At 35.9% G+C, this 18,570-nt stretch overlaps 1 protein-coding gene across 1 annotated transcript in view; it reads left to right on the top strand.

Annotated features, from left to right (window-relative positions):
• The window catches only part of LOC134798686 (A disintegrin and metalloproteinase with thrombospondin motifs 7), a 117,931-nt gene that overhangs the window by 78,456 nt on the left and 20,905 nt on the right, over positions 1-18,570 (top strand). Inside the window, exons 5-7 of the mRNA XM_063771057.1 lie at positions 4,234-4,827; positions 5,083-5,250; positions 5,345-5,586. Coding sequence (XP_063627127.1) covers positions 4,234-4,827; positions 5,083-5,250; positions 5,345-5,586 — 1,004 coding nt within the window. The remainder of the gene's footprint in view (positions 1-4,233; positions 4,828-5,082; positions 5,251-5,344; positions 5,587-18,570) is intronic.

Genomic DNA, 18,570 nt, shown 5'->3' on the forward strand with positions numbered 1-18,570 from the left:
ACCTTCGAGCAAATGGACATTCCGGGAATTGGACCTTCGAGCAAATGGACATTCCGGGAATTGGACCTTTGAGTAAATGGACATTCCGGGAATTGGACCTTCGAGCAAATGGACATTCGGGAAATTAGACATTCGAGGAAAATGGACATTTAAGGAATTGGACATTCGAGGCCAGAACCGTTAAAAGCCTAACGAAAAATCTACATTCCATTCGAGTATATTTCTGCTTCCTCCTTCTACTCCCAGACAGTCTCCCACCCACCATCGTCATTGTTTGACTTAATCTGCAATCACTATAAAAAACTGTTAGCAATTAAACAATGATGCAAAAAATCTGGTTGCAATATTATAGCGTCATGAAGAGGTAAAATAAATAATAACCCGAATTACGCTAGAATCATAAATGATACCTAAAGAACTTTACGGAACTTTTCTTCACAAAGTATGACAAGATACGTCATTCCCTAATTAAACGTATAATGTGGCGACTTCAGAAGCGTTGCTGCAGCGTCGACGCGGCCGATATTACTGTCAAAATCTTTAATAAATTGCGTTATCGGTACCGAATTGCTGTAGCGATAGCAAATTTTTTAAAGAACGAACATTCTATTCGTCACTGATGTTATCAAGGTAATTGACTGTAACATCGCCCACAACAATGCCGTAGCAGGAACACTGTAACAGCAACTGAGTTCAGAATTTAACTCAGTTGCTGTTGCAAACACTCTAAGCTAAGTTTACACCAACTTGAACACAACTAAGTCTGTCATGAACGATATATTTTCACAGAAATTTGTCATTAATGATGATAATGTCACACTTTGTCATTGCCAACGCCATGCAGAGTTAGAGGTAGACCAAGCTAAGTTGGCAGCGATTTTGATAGCCCGGAATGTGCAAGTGTTTCTATGAAATTATGACGTTTAAATAACACTTGCACAGTCTGGGCTATCAATATCGCTGCCAACTTAGCTTGCGGCCTTATTCGAACTTTAAGATACGTCAAATATTACGGTTAGATACGATATGGATTAGATATGGATACAAATGTGAAGTTTCTTCAAATAAAAACGTCACTTTTGACACTGACATATCTAATCCATATCGTATCTAGCGGTAATATTTGACGTATCTTAAAGTTCGAATAGGGCGGTTGGTCTAACTCTAGCTTGTTCCGACTTTTCTGTCGCCATCCGAATGTAACCTCAACCGTAGTTCGACGAACGAGCACGGCCTTCCGCGCCGCAAGGCCGGCGGCAGGCCGACTAGCCGGCCATCGCACAATTATAAACATTATAATACATAAACAACACGGGATAAGATTATACTAATGTATGCAGCGTTTAAAGCCCACACCCAACCATTAGGTTTCGGAAATACGCACAGGGTGATTTATTTATTTTATTACTCAAATAAGTGACACAGCATTACAGTAAAAACCAAGGCACTTGAAACTATAAAATAAGAATACAAGAAAACCACAAAATAACTACAAATTAAAACCAAAGACGACATAACAGCGTGGCTCCGTTGCGTCGTCTGACTTGGTGTAGGATTCGGCATGGTCTAATAAAACATGGTCTTCTATTCCCAGAGTGACACGGGCCTACGTCACAATAACATTGCCACTTTATTTCAACATAACATGTTACATGGGTACATTATACCTATGGTTAATAAGTTAAAATATTTCTTTATAATTTTATAATTTTCATTTATATGTATTTTATCTTAAATTTTACCATAACACGTCATTTTTAATTATTCGTTAGCAATATCTTCCGATTCACAAAAGAAATTTCAGACGTTCGGGTAATTCTGTTTACATTACTGGCAACACAGGATAGCGCTGTCACATTTGACAATTCGGATCTAGATAACTTCATGCACTGACCGTCATCCTTGTCGAACGCGTGTTAATTGTTATTTCCTTCTCGCTCAGTGTCAGCAGTCGCAGTGTTTTCCAAACTTTTCACGTCGTAAGCTTGGTAATTAATGTGTAACTGTGAATTAGTTTTTCAAACGTTTGTCTTGTATAGATAAATAAAGTTTAATTTAATACATTAGATTTGTTTTATTTTACTATGTTTCTACATGAATAACTTAAAATTAATGCCGTTAAAATAATTTTCATCCTTGGTTAAAATTCTCCCACATTTTAAAGTTTGAGAACCTGTACACAGCATGATGACGTAGGCCCGTGTCAGTTAGGTCATACGCGAATCTCGGAATAGAGTACCAGGCGGAGTATATTATTATACCATGGGATTCGGCAGGTGACAATTTATGTGAGGTGATAATTTTATGGTGAATATGATTTGAGAATTCGTAAATGAACGTGAAATTCTTTGCGGTTATTTTAATAAACTCCATTTTTATTTTGTTATTTTGAAGTTGAGTGGGAAAAAACATACCTACATAAAATGTTATGATTAAAATAAATTAATAATTACAAATACTTAGGATATAACACTTTAAACTCTCGCGTTTTGTACACATATTTAATTACACAAACGGGTCTACCGCGATATAATTTCCACACCACACGAGTCCTCCGAGTCTTTCCGTGACCATAGCTGGTGCAACTCAGCTGAAACGTCGGAATTAAAGGTAAAAACAATGAAATTATATCGCGGTAGACCCGTTTGTGTAATTAAATATAAATACTTAGGATTTTTGTGTCAAAGTAACCAGCATAAATTATTATAGGAACTGACAGTTCACGGTATATCTATTAATTAAGTTCGAAATTAACATTAATTCGCGATGTGAAAAACAGCCTGTATAAAATATGTTTCTTTTTAAACTCGTCAGTTTTATAGTTGGATGATTAAAATATTGATTTGTTTGAAAGATTAGACAAAATTACGACATTTATGACTAAGTAATAAAAAGCCACCTTTAAAATATTCAATAGCAATGAAAGCTGATTTCGACAATCGTTTTAATCGAATTTAAAATGTCGTGAGTCATAATAGTTACACTATAAAATTTAGAAAGGCTACGAAACAAACATTACCTACTTACAATTTTATTATAATATAATATATGAGCTACAAATGAAATTTCCTCGAATTGTGACTATACAATTAAACACCGTGTAGATTAATAATGGAAAGTATTCTTATCTTATGAACAAGATTGTTTAGGTACACTATCTTTATTTGCAATCGACAACTTTCTTGTTCCTTACTCGTTTATATTTCTAAGTTGTTATATCAATAACAAGAAGAAAATTTTATCATTCCACAATCACTCTGACTCCGATACGTCTCAAGGTAAAATAGTTTAGTGGAGTAACGGCATATACGTGCAACGAAAACTCTTGAAGATACTACATTTTGTCGCAAAACGTCAGTTTACTCGTAGTTTCTAGCATAGATTACTTTTCCAGACTTCGCATTACGCAGGCTCACCGTAACAGGATTTTTTAACCAGTAAAAAAGCACTGTACAACTGTGCCTAACTAAGGGCATCTATAACATTAGTATGTTATAGATGCAACCCACGTTTACCCCTTTAACTTAATTTTAGATAGGTAATTTTCTGTAATAGGTAAAAGTTCATTAGGTGGACGCAAATAAAAGTAACAGCTGCTACAAAATTAGTATTGGTGTCGCAATGTATGGTGACCGTGACTAATCTTAATATGGTTCATCTAGTAGTTCCATGATCTGTGTTTCCAGTATTCGCGCAAAGCCGCGTCCACTTCGTTATCAATCAATTTATCTACCGTTACCGGCAAACAAGACGCGGATTTGTTGACCCACTGGTTGGCCAACCGGTTTGTTAGTTCGCACTCTCAATGGAGCCATTCAGTGTTGCTTTTCTAGCGTTTGATTTGAATTTGACGAATTGATTGATGAATGTTTAGTCATAACTATACTTGAGCATGTAACGTCGAATAGAAACTACATGTTTTAAGTGCACGCTCAAAGACATAAATCACATACATGTATATTAATTTTACATACATAGGTACTAGGTACCTAACAAATTTTTATGATAATGAATTATTTTCTGACTAATATCGACCGCACACAGCCTTCAAACGAGCACGCAGCCTCCAAAGTTTGATGAGATAGTAAATTTTGCAAATCACACACGAAATAAGTGGACGGATGTCATGTGTAACCAGATTTTATTTGTTTCCGGTGACACCACATAATTGATTTAGCATTTAGAAATAACTCATTCATTTTATTAGCTGTTATAAATAATATTTCATTACAGGCGGGCCTGTTAAGGACAGAACATGGGGAATACTGGATCGAGCCGTCCAATCAAGTCCCCACCGACGACTCGGCGGGGAGGCCACACGTGATATTCAAACGATCAGCTGTCGACAAAGTCGAAGCTTACCACAGAAAAAAGAGAGCAGCAAACTACAGAACTGACAACAATGAACATTACAAACGATATTACGAAAAGGAATACCAAAAGTTTCATCCGAGGAGAAACACAAACACTAACGTTAGAAAAAACCACGACAGCAAAGAATCAGCGGACAGGCGCTCACGAGAATACGAGAGACTGAAACGCTTAGAGAACGCACGGAAAAATCCTATTGCATTTAGAGCTGAGATGCAAAGAAGAAGAGAGAATAGAATCAACCAATCACTATCAAAGAGTAATTCTATAGAGACTAGCAATAGTAGATCAATGGAGATGCCTTACGTGAGAAACGGACGGAAGAGGATGAATAGGAGACGAGGGGATGGTCAGAAGAAGCATAGGAGGCGTAGGAGGAAAGCGAAGAACTGTGCCACCAGGCAACCGCCGTACACGTGGAACATCACAAGCGCTCGGGAATATGACAGAACGAGGGTAAGGAAAACAAATGGCTTATTTAAAATAAAACTGCGTTTGTAAGGGCTACCGTTATTCAATCCACCATCGGAACGACAACTAACGTTCACAAAGCTTCATGGTACTGTCCCTCCTCCAGTATTCAATTCTTCTTAAATCACTGTAGTAATTATCACTTGAGAAAGTCTTGATCATAAGAATCTATTGGTTACTCGCAGTTCATTACCAGCATTATTTCTATAAACTTAATTCTGATAGCAAATTTCTTTTCAGAACAATTATATTGCTAATCAACGAGCTTCCGGTAACGCGCCGCGGCGACCTCGGTCCGTGAGCAAGCCTCAGCACGTGGAAGTATTGCTGGTCGCCGACAAGTCCATGACGGAGTTCCATCAGGATAACGAATCATTGGAGACCTACTTGCTTACCATCATGAACATGGTAAGTGTGCTTTTGAATGAGTCAAAGGAAAACCAATAAAGTTAGACTTTTGTACGCGATTAAAAGTTTAAAACAATCTTAACTTTTTTAACAGGTTTCGGATCTTTACAAGGACCGCTCGATCGGCAACCTGATCCAGGTGGTGGTAGTGAAGATCGTGACCCTGCAGAACTCGCGCGACCTTCAGGTGTCGACCAACGCCGACACGACGTTGTCTCTCTTCTGCCACTGGCAGCAGCAGCTGAACCCCGTCAACGACTCGCATCCTCAGCACCATGATGTAGCTATCTTGGTGACTAGGCAGGATATCTGCAGTCTACACAACCAACCTTGCAAGTAAGTTATTTAGAACATAACACATTAAACACAGGTTAATAGAAATTCGAAACCCCATGGAGGCGGAGAAAATATTCGGACATTTTGTACTCAATATTTTAAACTGGTAGAATACAGGGCGAAGTAAATATTATACCTTTGAAGGATGTCGGCAAGTGTCTGCTCAAGTTGCACGCGTCCATATACCATTTACAGTGGTCCTTCAAACTTATCAAGGCAGAGACGGCTAGCATTTGCTTATCAAACATTATTCCAAAGTATCGGAAACGAGTAGGAAAATTCAACGATCTCATAAATTTTAGTCTACTTATAGTTTTTTTTTTCAACAAGCTCGCAGCGCTGCAAGGTCAATGGCAGAAGGCGTCTGGTATTGAAGTAAATAGAGCTGCATGAGTAACCGATTCCGAAATAGAACACTTTCGTATGTAAACCCTCGCTAGGGTTGCTAAGTGGCCGATTAGCACCGGTTTTCTTAATGTATTTCGAGAAACTCTCCGTACACTGGATGTAAATATGCGCTGCGAAATAAGTATAACTTTTTCTCTTCGTTCAACGGTGTGTGTTTTGTTCAACCATAGATGTGTAGGTGTTTAGTAGTGACTTTTATCGAAATAAAGTTAAAATTAGTACTTAGAGTACCTTATATTTATACATAACTACTTTTAAAAACGGCCTATTTATATTTGTAAAACAGTGCCGAAACATCTTCACAAAGTATTAGGTAATTGATCAATGCTCTGTGAATTTTAATTGTGACGATCTTATCGATCCACCCTCTTTCCCAGTGCCGAAATATCAAGAACTCATAAATACAAATATATATACACGGTAAATACCCCGTTTTCAATAGTAGTTAAGTAGAATGTAGATTATTGTAGATAGATAAATGTAGTTAACCCACTTAGCTTGAAAAAGATAGGTGCGTTCTAAAAGGTCGAGATAAATTAAAAGTACCTACTTAAAATAAAGTATAAAAATATTTAGAAATATAGGTGACTAATGTGTATTCGGGTAATTTCAGAAATTAGGTAATTCTGAAAAACATTCAACAAACACTCATATTCTGTTGTAATAAGAGTCCCTTTTCGGAATTATTGAATTATACGCCACTTTTATTATGTATTTAAACGGTTTTTTTTCTTTCGGAATTACCAGAATACACCTTAATATGTATGTGAAGGTAGTTTTGTTTGCCACATTTCGCGCGTTTGTGTAAAAATGTCTATAACTCTATAACTCAATAAGATTTCTTGCTTTTTATGTATCTTGCCTCATCTTAAAATAGATACTTATAGAAAATGTTTTTAGTCGCTGGATTTTCGCATTCGGTTTCGATACCACTTCAAGTCGAATTTCTATTTTGGGATCGTTCTACGCCTATACCGCGCCTTTATTGCGTAATGTAGATACTTGCAGTGACCCAGTCTAAGATCAATTTGAACATTTCTTTAATCACGCAAGATTTGTAAATAAAAAATACCTAAATAACTAGGGAGAGTAGGAAGCAAAGTTTCGTATCCTTAATATTTTGAGGCCCAAGCAAGAGAATGATTCCAAAATTCGCTGCCGAGCTAAACACAAAGTTTTTTCGAGCCAACTCAAGGAAAGACTACAAATAAATTTCTTAGTCTAACACTCCAGATTAATGTGATAAGAGCTCAATATTTACATCAAATAAAATAAAATAATCAAATTACTACACACTCTAGAAGATCATAATATGCCACTTTGCACACATCAAGGAAAAGAGTGTGGTGAAAATAAATATTCAATGGAGACATCGTTACAATGTGGTACAATGTCGATGCATTATCAGACATGGCGGAGCCGCATATTAATGTCTGTCTGAACTGAACGTGTGTGTGGGTTGCTAAGTCTACACCGAAGTGCCGGCAAAAAACTGTTTTAAGTGTTTAATGAAAATCGGATCAACAGCTCATTAAATATCGAAAAGGGATTTCGCCATAGCAGCTGCGCTGGTTCAGTAACGTAAACGAATAGCAGTGTAGTCTCGCCGTTGCATTTTGACGTTTATTGCGTTTATTTAGTTTAGAGGCCTGCGATTCCGAGTAAGTCGAAATTCAAGAATAGCTGAACAGTTTACTACCGGGTCATAGAATTGTCGTAAAACGGGGGTTTGAAAGTGTAATGTTAGTAGCGGTAAACAAGCATTAGATTTAACAAGTTTTGTGTTCGACCCTATAGTCTTTGTTTTAAATATGTTTTCGCGTTGGCGCAAGCTTTTAGTGAAGTTTAAGATATATTATGTACAACGTGTGACTTTTTTCATTTGGAAACGATGAAAGAATATGTATTATTTCATCGTTTCCAAATCGTCGGGTGACAAGCAAAAGTCACTAAGTACTATCAAAAAATTAAAGTAACAATGCACTTTATTACATTTGTAACACGGTTTATTGTCCAATAATTTCAATGGTGTTAGTGACTTTTGCTTGTCACTCGACGAAATGATGTTTACCTAAACACTGGCAATATTCATATTTCATTTTAGTCATTTTTTTTTTGTGATTTGAGAAGATTATTAAATCATTTATTTACATACAATATAATATGCCATGCCATTTAAATTCCCACACGTGTCTAACTACCTTTAATTCGTTTCTGTATCTTTGGAACTTTCAGACCTTGCATTGTAAATATGTACATTGTTGTACATAACATATATATCTATGTAAGTACTCCGCTACCGCTACTGGCGAGCAGAGTAGGCGGCGGCCCACAATTGTTTTAATACAAGTTGTAAAAATTCGTATTACCCACAATGGAATTTTTAGCACCGACATGTTAAAAAGTTTTATTTACTTATGTGTGATGTGTAAATGGGCATTACGAAACACGAATTAAGACAAAGGTTTATGCTTTTTTTTTGCTTTCGAAACGGTTATTTAATCGGGCCCTACAAATTGGTGTTTACGCAATTATCGAATTTTCGCCAATTCCCAAATCGCTAATGGCTTCTCTGTCGAAAATTAAAAAAGGTGTATGTTTAAAGGAAGCTTAATGCGTCTTCTGTTCTTTTTTAACGAAAAATAATGCGGAATGAAGTTTTGGAACGACTTAATCCATACAAATATCAACCTTACTAGCTCTGCAAAAAGAACGAAATTGTAATGATTGCTTTTTGATATTGACTTCAAAGAGCCGGCAAGGATGGGTGCGCCTGCTTTCATTAACACACAACAAGAAGAGCCTACCAATTCAAGCACTAAAATGCATAACCAAAAAATAAATTTCATTTAAATTTGAATTTTACCGCGTTAAAATTGAGTTTAAAATGATTGTGGTACCTTTTATTCTTACGCTTTATTTTTGTATGTATGAAGTAAAGTAAACTAAAACATGCCAATTTAAATTAACATAACCAGTACAAGATTACCCAAGAAACAAGGACATTATTTGCCTGATGATTAGCGCTTCACTATAGAAATCTTTAATTAAATATTGGACGTTTGCATAAATTTTGTTTATTAAATTGCTGATGAAGGATTAATGGATGACCTACTTAAGTAAACTGTAGTTCTTGGCGCATTACAATCTCAAAGATTATATTATTATCTTGATTTGACATTTGCCGATTTTGACACAAAAAGACTAACGGTAAGGTACCTCAGCATCAGTCGTGAATGAAGACTACACGTCAAAAGTGTACCTAATAACTTTAGAAAAAGTGATATTGATATCCCTCTCAATAAAAACAGATTCTAAAGTGGTAGATAATTTTGAAGCGTTGTTTTAATAGTCACTACACTTCTGACTGTAAATAAAACGCAAACTCAAATCTTTCGTGTTCAACCAATTTGTACGTACAAAGTACAAGCTTATTTCTGCATTGGCTTGCATCACGGTTGCTGGGTGAGATATTTGTTTAATTTAACTAAATCTTTCTCTCACCCGTCGGTTTACTGTAACATATTTGTTTTAACAACATATTTGAGCCGGTAACCCAGTAACTCTCGTCTGACGCTGAGCAGAAGCTAGCTTATGTAATTTGCCAAAACGTGTTTATATTGCAACAGTGCTGTAATAGTGTTATTAATATGGTAACTAACATTTTATTATAGTTAGGTATATACATACTTACAGCACTTCAGTATCTTTATTAGTGATGTGAATTGATATTAATTATTTGCCCAAAACTTGGCGATTTCCTTTCGTAATAATGTTTCATTTTTATCTAACCCACCGTTACGAATGAGATTTGTTTCAAGAATCAATTCATAAATATACATTATGTATGTTGGAATAAATTATGAAATTTAAATCTTAGAAATGCTCTTTAAATTATAAAGATAACAAGGTGTGTACTTACAAACAGAAAAAAAATTTTTTTTATTAAAATAAAGTATTATAGAGGGGTTATAATGATTATGATTTGCGATCAAGGTACCTGTTTCTGGATTCGTTAACATTTTGAAAATAAACGTACCTACTTAACTAGGTACCTATTTCTGATGTAGGTACCTACACACTGCGATGCATTATCACTTATCACATGATCTGTTAGTTATAGAGATGTGATGGTTATGGAAAAATTCCTAACAGTTGATGATCTCCGAAAATCTAGAAAATTTCATGGAAAACCATATTTTTTGAACGGAAAGATTCAATCTCCATAAAAATATGACAAGTTTTCGAATTTCTTTCTTGTACTTTTGACACATCAGTAGCATTAGTGTGAGAATTTGGGAAAGTGTTAAAACCACAAAACAAATGTCGATAAATGACACAGCCGTCGACATAAGGGTCACACTCGTAATAAATATTAACTCGATGTTAATTACAATATTTTTACACACCGATCACGTATCGTTTCAAAAAAGCCGCGCTTAATAAGAAAACTCGGCGTTCAATAAACGGTACATACAACTACCCTAAGAAGAAAGGACCCATCTTATTCGATCGGCAATGTAGTTATGACATTATTTTTCGATACAAAAGCCAAATGTTGTCAGCAGCCGCATTCGACTCTATTTTTCGACAACTATAATATTGATATCACACATCGTGTGACATTTCGATCTCACGGTTTCACCCGTTATGTTCACTTTATCATTTTGTCATTTTCTTGCCGTCACTACGTACGTACATTCTCACTTAATACAGAAATGACTATAAGGTTGCCATGTCAGAATTTGTGAGTTGAAGTCTCGAATACTGCTGCAAAAGTCGGCAATCAAAGACAATGAGTATAACGGTGTAAAGTCTGCAGGCGGTAGCCCTGCTCTGCTACTAAAACCAAAAAGGTATTAAGTTAATACGGACTTCATAGCTCCTTAAAAGCTTTTTCTTTCAAATAATATCACAAGACTACCAAACTTTCTTTACACGCTGCCGTACCTTTATTGTTTTACTAACAAGGTTTAAATTTCCTTGATTCGTGTACGAATTACGTTGGCGCATTATGCATCGAACCGCATAAAAAGGCAATCATCAATATGTAAACATGTATCCATATTGATGATTACAGTTAAACTTTTGTAAGATGCTGAGATAACAGAATACGGTTGCATTCACATATTTCGGTAAATGCGAGAAAGGGTGTTCAATAATGCACAAATATGTATAGTAATGTGAAATGTTATAAATTATAGGTATACCTATTAATAATTTTATACGTAAAACCACTAAGGTACGCGTATCATTTTGTATAATAAATCTTAGATAGTTAGTGTATTAGGTATTGATTGATACTTTTTTAAATTGTCTTACATTAGTAAAATCATTACAATCTAATTGAGTTTTGAAAATCAAATGCCATTTTTTTGTTTAACTTTTTAACACTTATGTAACATAATTTGATTCTTCATAATTTGACATGTCATCATTCGATTTGACATACCATTAGCTAATGCTATAATTAAAATAAACAAGAGTTACTTTAGGAAAGCTTAAAATCGCTTGAAAAAAAAGTTATTTCTACTCAAATGTCTTCACTTTTACATTGGAAAATTGAGTCAGTTTTATCTTTTATAACGTTCCAGGAACTATCATGTTATAACTAATCGAAATTAGGTATAAGTAGAATTACCTAAACTTTTCTGATTATTCAGGTAAAAGTACAGTTAAGAATAGTACACGTTTTTCTAAATACGCTTTTGCAGATATTCCTCTCTTTTGGCAGTCCTCTCGTCGTCAACTTGCGACGTCATAAACCCATTAACATCTTATTGGTTCTAGTTTAATATAGTCAGATTTTTATTCCTCAATTTTCTTTATAATGTTAGCTGTCAAATTGTACATGAAAGGGCGTCGTTGTTACTATGTATAGGTATGTCGGAGTAAAGTGACAACTAGTTTTTGACCGTTATAAACTGACGTTAATATACATATATGAAGCTCAGATCTACCGTTCAACTGATAGCTTTAGCTTCATGTGTATAAGGCCCAGTTCATAACTATCAAAAATCAATTCTTACGTTACCCCGACTACCTATAAGCCGCGCCGCCGCCAGGCTGTCTCGCGGTTTATCGTTATGCAATGTGCAGTTTCGATACCGATGCCATCCGTTGCTGATAATACCGAATCTTTAACAATATCAACGTTTATCACCTATCACCTTCGTACTTTATTTTTAGTGGTGCGTAATACAAGTGATAAATAGCGTAATCTGAGACTTAATCAGAACCAACATGACATGAGGGATTGATTTCGATGGTTAAAAAAGTTTGTGTCAAATAATGTAAAATACATTTGGGGTAGCTAAAAGCACTTCATACTTTGGTAACGCGGTGAGCTACTGCTTATCAAGGCACCTTGCGTACTGTTGATACAGTAGAACGTGCTTCTAGCTTATTAGATGTTAGCGAATTCCATATTTACCCCGCTTTCGAAGTTATCCCCAAGCACCTTACCTAGTAGAGGCGTTGACTTGAATAAAGGGCCAACACTAAAGGGGTCACATTGACAGGCACCTCCAGGAGCGACATATATACTTTGCACTGTTAGAGCTCATTTACAGCTCAGTAAATGTAGTTAAAATAAAATCAATGAAGATCAAATGTAAAATTCGACTGCTGCACGTCAATTGCTCACACGATTGAATGGATTACCGTAACATATTATAGTTATTTCTTTACGAAAACGCCTTAGATGTAGTCTCATTAAAAACAATAGTACAAAACGTCCTTGCTACTGATTTCTTGTCAGATATTTGCAACATTTGTTATCGCGGTAGTGATGTTTTAAAGATAGCTACTAATAGATAATGTAAATCAGATATGTACACATTGATATGAGTAACCTATGCTACATTATCAAGGTTAGTTTAGAATACGAAATTGGGTATATGTGTACATGTATCACAAAGCTTCCACACAAGTGTTTCTTTAAGGACCTCCTAGTCTAGTCAGTGGTCACCGGGTCAGCCTATTACGAAGCAGGAGGTCCCGGGTTCGAATCCTGGTAAGGGCATTTATTTCAATGTTTAATTGTTTACCACAGATATTTGTTCCTGAGTTATGGTTCTTTTTATGTATTCAAGTATATCTATGTATACATATCTAGTACCCGCAACACAGGCCTTACCTATTGATATTACTGTGGGACTAAGTCGATTTGTGTATAAATGACATAATTGTCCCATTAGTTTTTTTTTTTTTCGTTTTTATTTTTGATAGCTTAGCACCTCGGAAAAGTGCCATAAGCTTTCAAGTTCTGTAATTATATTCACGCAATTTTCCATTTCAAATCGGCAACATTCTAAATAAGCTTAATAAATTCATGGGCCTACCGCACTTGCTCTCTCTCAAATCCAGTATTAATGTTTTGCATACAATTTGTAATCGATCGAAACTTATAAATATTTATAGGGCGTTTTTAACGGTTTATGTTGGTAGCTTTCTCCTGTTTGAAGTCGCCGCTCCCGCGAAGCTTCGAGCTCTTTACAATAAGCTTTTTACGCTTAAAATATACCACCCACAAACTTACTTAGCATTCGGCTAAGTCTTTAAATGCGAGTGCAGAGATTTAAGTCAGTGAGGTCGTCTTAAGCAGTGTATTGATTGATGTATGAGTAGGTATCAGGAAATTGCAAATAAACTGTTTGTCAATGTGCCGCGTCCGATCATAAGAGCCTCTACCATCAGTTTTAACATTGACATAACACTCACGTCTACGTAATTTACTTTCTGTACATCTCGCTTGCACTATTGCTCGCATATGCGAGTACGAGCGAGATGCATAGAAAGTAAGTTACGTAAACGTGAGCGTTATGTCAATGTCAAAACTGGTGGTAGCCGTACTGGTGGGCAGATAATAAACCTGTGTATAATGAAAACATAACCGAATTGCAAGGCTATAGTGTGTGTGGACATTAAGACAGACATCTCCCTTATTCACTTATATATCGGTGTATATCTCTCTCAATAGATATAAATACTATTTAAGTTTGGCAAAAAACAAGCCCAAGATCAGACATGGCGTGGGGAAAATGTATTTATCGTAAATGGGATCACATGTTCATACTATTTGACGATTGCTGACAATTTGTCAGATAAATATTGTGTCCCATACCTGCTACAAATCATACACGAAGCGGATCAAAATAGGGATATATTATTATCTACAGATGTCTGGTGGATAAATCAGTCAATGTATGGCGGCTTTATTTTTTGGAATTTTTAGTCGGTTCGAGTCCCGGCCGAGGCAAGCGAGTTTTAGAAAATCTTTGAATGCAGTTTTGTTTCTTTTTAAAAATAAAGGAATGTCTCCTTTAAGTAAAATAAGCCAGCTTAAGGATTTAAGGTAGTTTCCCTCCAGGGCCCGACTTATCTTTCCACCCTGTATACCATTGGGTTACATTCTGTAAAAAAAATCCTTAAAAAGTTACTCATCTGTACTCCAACTATGAGCAAAGTGTAGGTACTCAATAGTCATATTCTTCACTTTATTTTCCAGTATCCGAATGAACGGGCAAACAATTTATTGGACATGTAATTAATTTAATTCGCGCCTAATAGCGGCTTGCGCTCACTTCGATTAAGTCGCTGTAATAAATCAAAGTTCACGCTTCACCGCTTTTGAAGGACCACACGTGAGCTCGTAACAAAAGAGCCCTTTGTGATAAAAATGTCATATGTGCTTTGAAAAACTGTAGTACCTACTATCAGCTGCAGATGGTGTAAGTAGGTACCTAGAAAATAATACTTAAATAAATAAAATTAAATATTATATGACAACCTTACACAAATTGACTTAGCCCCACAGTAAGCTCAAGAAGGATTGTGTTGTGGGTACTCAGACAACAATACATATAATATACTTACGAATACTTAAATATATAGAAAACACCCATAACTCAGGAACAAATACATAATACATAAACGAACAAACGAATATAAGGTAACTAGCTTCGCATGGGTTACGCAAAACCTTAACAAATTCTACACTTAAACCTTCCTCAAGAATCACTCTATCGAGAGATGAAAACTGCATGAAATTCCGTTCAGTAGTTTATGAGTTTATCGCGAACATACAAACACACAAACAGACAGACGCGGCGGGGGACTTTGTTTTATAAGGTGTAGTGAATTTTAAGTAGGTGATGCTACAAAATTACTGTTTTGGAATTTCCGTTTCTCAAGATTTCATGTTTCTAGTTTAACGGGAAGTACCTTACAGGTTTTCTGGGTGAAATCTCCGGACGTATCTTTTGATTACGATGACTTCGAAGTTTGATTATTTCATAGTTTTAAGAGATATATTTGAGGAATAAGACGGATAAAGAAATAATCCTTCCTTACTAGGGTTTCTAATTTTAGGGTTCGAAACCCTAAAAACAGCCATAACATACCTAACCTTTACGCATTCACTGCCAGGGGGCGTGGCCTAGGAACAAACTTATATGACGGTGAACGCACATGTGCGTTGGGGGCAGTGAATGTGTTAAGCAATATACATACAGTCATGTGCAACAAAAAACTAATAAGTTATGGATACGAGCTTTCCGCCTCCTTTGTAATTATTCGGAGAATTTTCTTACAATTGTATTGTTGGCGCCAGGCTGCATAGTTTAAAATAAACTGGCCGAAGAATTCCGCCGTGAACTTACCATTTTATGATGATGCGTACGCTCAGTCGCTCAACTTATTGCCGTTACAGATTTATGTTTTGGCGTGCTATCAATTTTTTACAATTCGCGAAAGTGCTCTATAGTTTTTACCAGTAATATATTTACAAGGTGTTTCTGACTGGGGAGCTTTAATGCAAGTACATATAACATCCCTGGAGTAGCAAGCTTTCTACTTTCTTTTTACAAAATGAATGTTTTCTATATTTCCTGTGAATTTTTCCTGAAATCCCCGAGAACTTTTCTAACATTATGGAAACTATCTACAACTTGCACATTTGCTCTGCAGCCATGAACTTAACGATCTCATAGACCTATTCAGTATGGGATGCTACCTGCGTAGACACACTGGCACCGTCCCACCTCCAACGGACTACTGTAAAAGCGGGCGGAGCGGCGGAAAGCGCCGAAATTCTAAAACGTAACAAATATAAGAGCCTCGGTAGAGAGTACCATTTTGTACCATTTGGTGTTGAAACTCTAGGTCCATGGGGTCCCAGCGCGCATAAGTTGTTCGCAGAAATCGCGAAGCGTCTGGTTGACGTAACTGGTGACCGAAGAGCTGGCGGCTACCTCGCACAACGTATCAGCATTGCGATACAGCGAGGAAATGCCGCCAGCATCCTTGGTACAATGCCTCAAGGGCCTATTTTAGATTTAAGCTAGTTATTAATTTCGTTTAGTAGTACCACTGTATATATATTGTATGTAAATAAAGATTTATTTAATTCAGTATTCATTTCAATTCAACTTAACATCGATTTAAACTTTGATACTTCGATGTTAGTACTCGTATGTCTCACAACAGTTTAAATTCGATTTAAACTTTAATTTTCAACTAAACCGCTCTCAGAACGTACATAAATCGCGACTTTATGCGTTCAATTCAATATTATTCAAATTAAACATGACATAAACCTCCTTTTTGCACTTTACCCAGCGACGGGCGTAATGGCACCCGTTGATGTCTTTTCTAAGAACTGCTCACATTCATTTTGCTCACCGAGTCGGAGTCTCACCAAAACCAGTGCAAACGGGCCCCAATGTGCAGGTCAGCCACACATCCGTATGGACCTAAGGTCAATTTACAATGGTAGCCCTGAGAACTTTTCTGGCTCTCACTCTTGTACCCAATCAGAATACAACACCTGTGATTGATGTCGCATTTGCGACATGTATATTATGTATGTAACCGCTAATATAGGTACTTAAAGTGAAAGTGAAGTGTAGGGTAAAACATCCATTGATTGGCACCCAAATTGGCACATAATTTTTACGATTATCACCAGTGCACAGTGTTTACTGCCTGCAATTTTGCTATACATAAAAGTACTAAATTTTGTAACTATCAAGTTACCACTTGAAAAAAGAGTACGCACTTTAGCAAAGTAGGTCTGTTATTCAAAATATATTCTATCTCTGATGTTAGATTTTTAAAGTCTAACTTTCTATTTTATTCTTTTACATTTCTCACCATGTCTTATTATTTTGGACACTTTCCAGATGTCACTCCTTTTACCCCCTATAATCAGCTTATATGCGAGATGGTAATTCTGATTACCATCTCGCATATAAGCTGATTATATTTTTAGGCTAAAATTAATATCCGATTTTAACGCTTATACAATAAGTTTCAAGCACAAATATTTAGTAAGCCGTAATTGAAAACGCGTTGGTACGCGGAAATATTAAAAAATATATTTCCATAGAAGTTATTTACATTTTGTACGTGGCTAACCGTGAGATTTATGGCGTATTCTCAATACCGTCGTAACACGGGAACTGTTTATTTTGATTTACTATGAGTTTTACTTACGTATTATAAATTCGCGTATGAAGCCCTTTTAACTCAGCCATAAATATAAAGCTTTAAGCTTGCTATAACGCATGAGCGAGGCGTCTATTGCACAAATAAAATCAACAAAAGGGATAGCCCTATTATTTGTTACTATTTTTTACATATAGCACATTGAAATTGTTTTCCATTATTAAACGAAGCAGTAGTACTACATTCTAATAATATTTATTTCTAACAAAATATTGTTATTGGAAGTTGGAACTAACTACGTGTATGTGAGGTGTGCATTAAAGAGTACTGTATTGTATTGTATTGTATTGTATTGTATTATATTGTATTGTATTGTATTGTATTGTATTGTATTGTATTGTATTGTAACTTGTAGCTTTAAAAACTCCACCCAGGAGGCGTGTTCTGAATGTTCTGATTGTGATAATAATAATACGTTATGGATTTTTTACGGATATTATCCTTCAATGTTGAAAGTGAGATTTTCAACCAGAAATGTCACTTTTCAAAGTGACAGATCATAACACGTTATTGCAGTCAAAATAGACCTCCTGGCTAGTTATTGCGTAGCATGGCTCCACTGAATGTTGTAAAGCACGAGTTGTACAGACACCAAAAAGTCTCCATCACCTTAAGACCTCATACTGGGCTGGCACTGCGTCTTTTTGCCATATTAATATTACTTCTTGGTTATTTACGATCAGTTTCACGAACTAGGTACTTAAGTAATTTTATTCACAGCAAAATCTTTAAAATATCGTCGGTGAACTGTACCGTTCGAGGAATCTGTTAGTTTCTATTGGACAAAGTTGAATTCATGAAGTAACTTATGTAACTCATGTTTATTTACGAAGTCTTTGCACGAGATAATTACAGATAATAGATAGGAGAGTAGTTAATTATATAGTGCGTGATAAGAAGTCATTCGGTCCGTTTGATAACACCAATGGTGAAAGTAACATTGGGCCAATGATCTAATCAGCATCTTTCGACTTATATTAGACTTTCAGTGGTGATGTGATGAATGGTGTTACTTTGTCTTCTCTATAGGTTAAGTTAACTTTAAGATTAGTCTCGCCCTAGCAGGGT

Source organism: Cydia splendana, chromosome 17, assembly GCF_910591565.1.
Source record: "Cydia splendana chromosome 17, ilCydSple1.2, whole genome shotgun sequence".
Taxonomy (NCBI): domain Eukaryota; kingdom Metazoa; phylum Arthropoda; class Insecta; order Lepidoptera; family Tortricidae; genus Cydia; species Cydia splendana.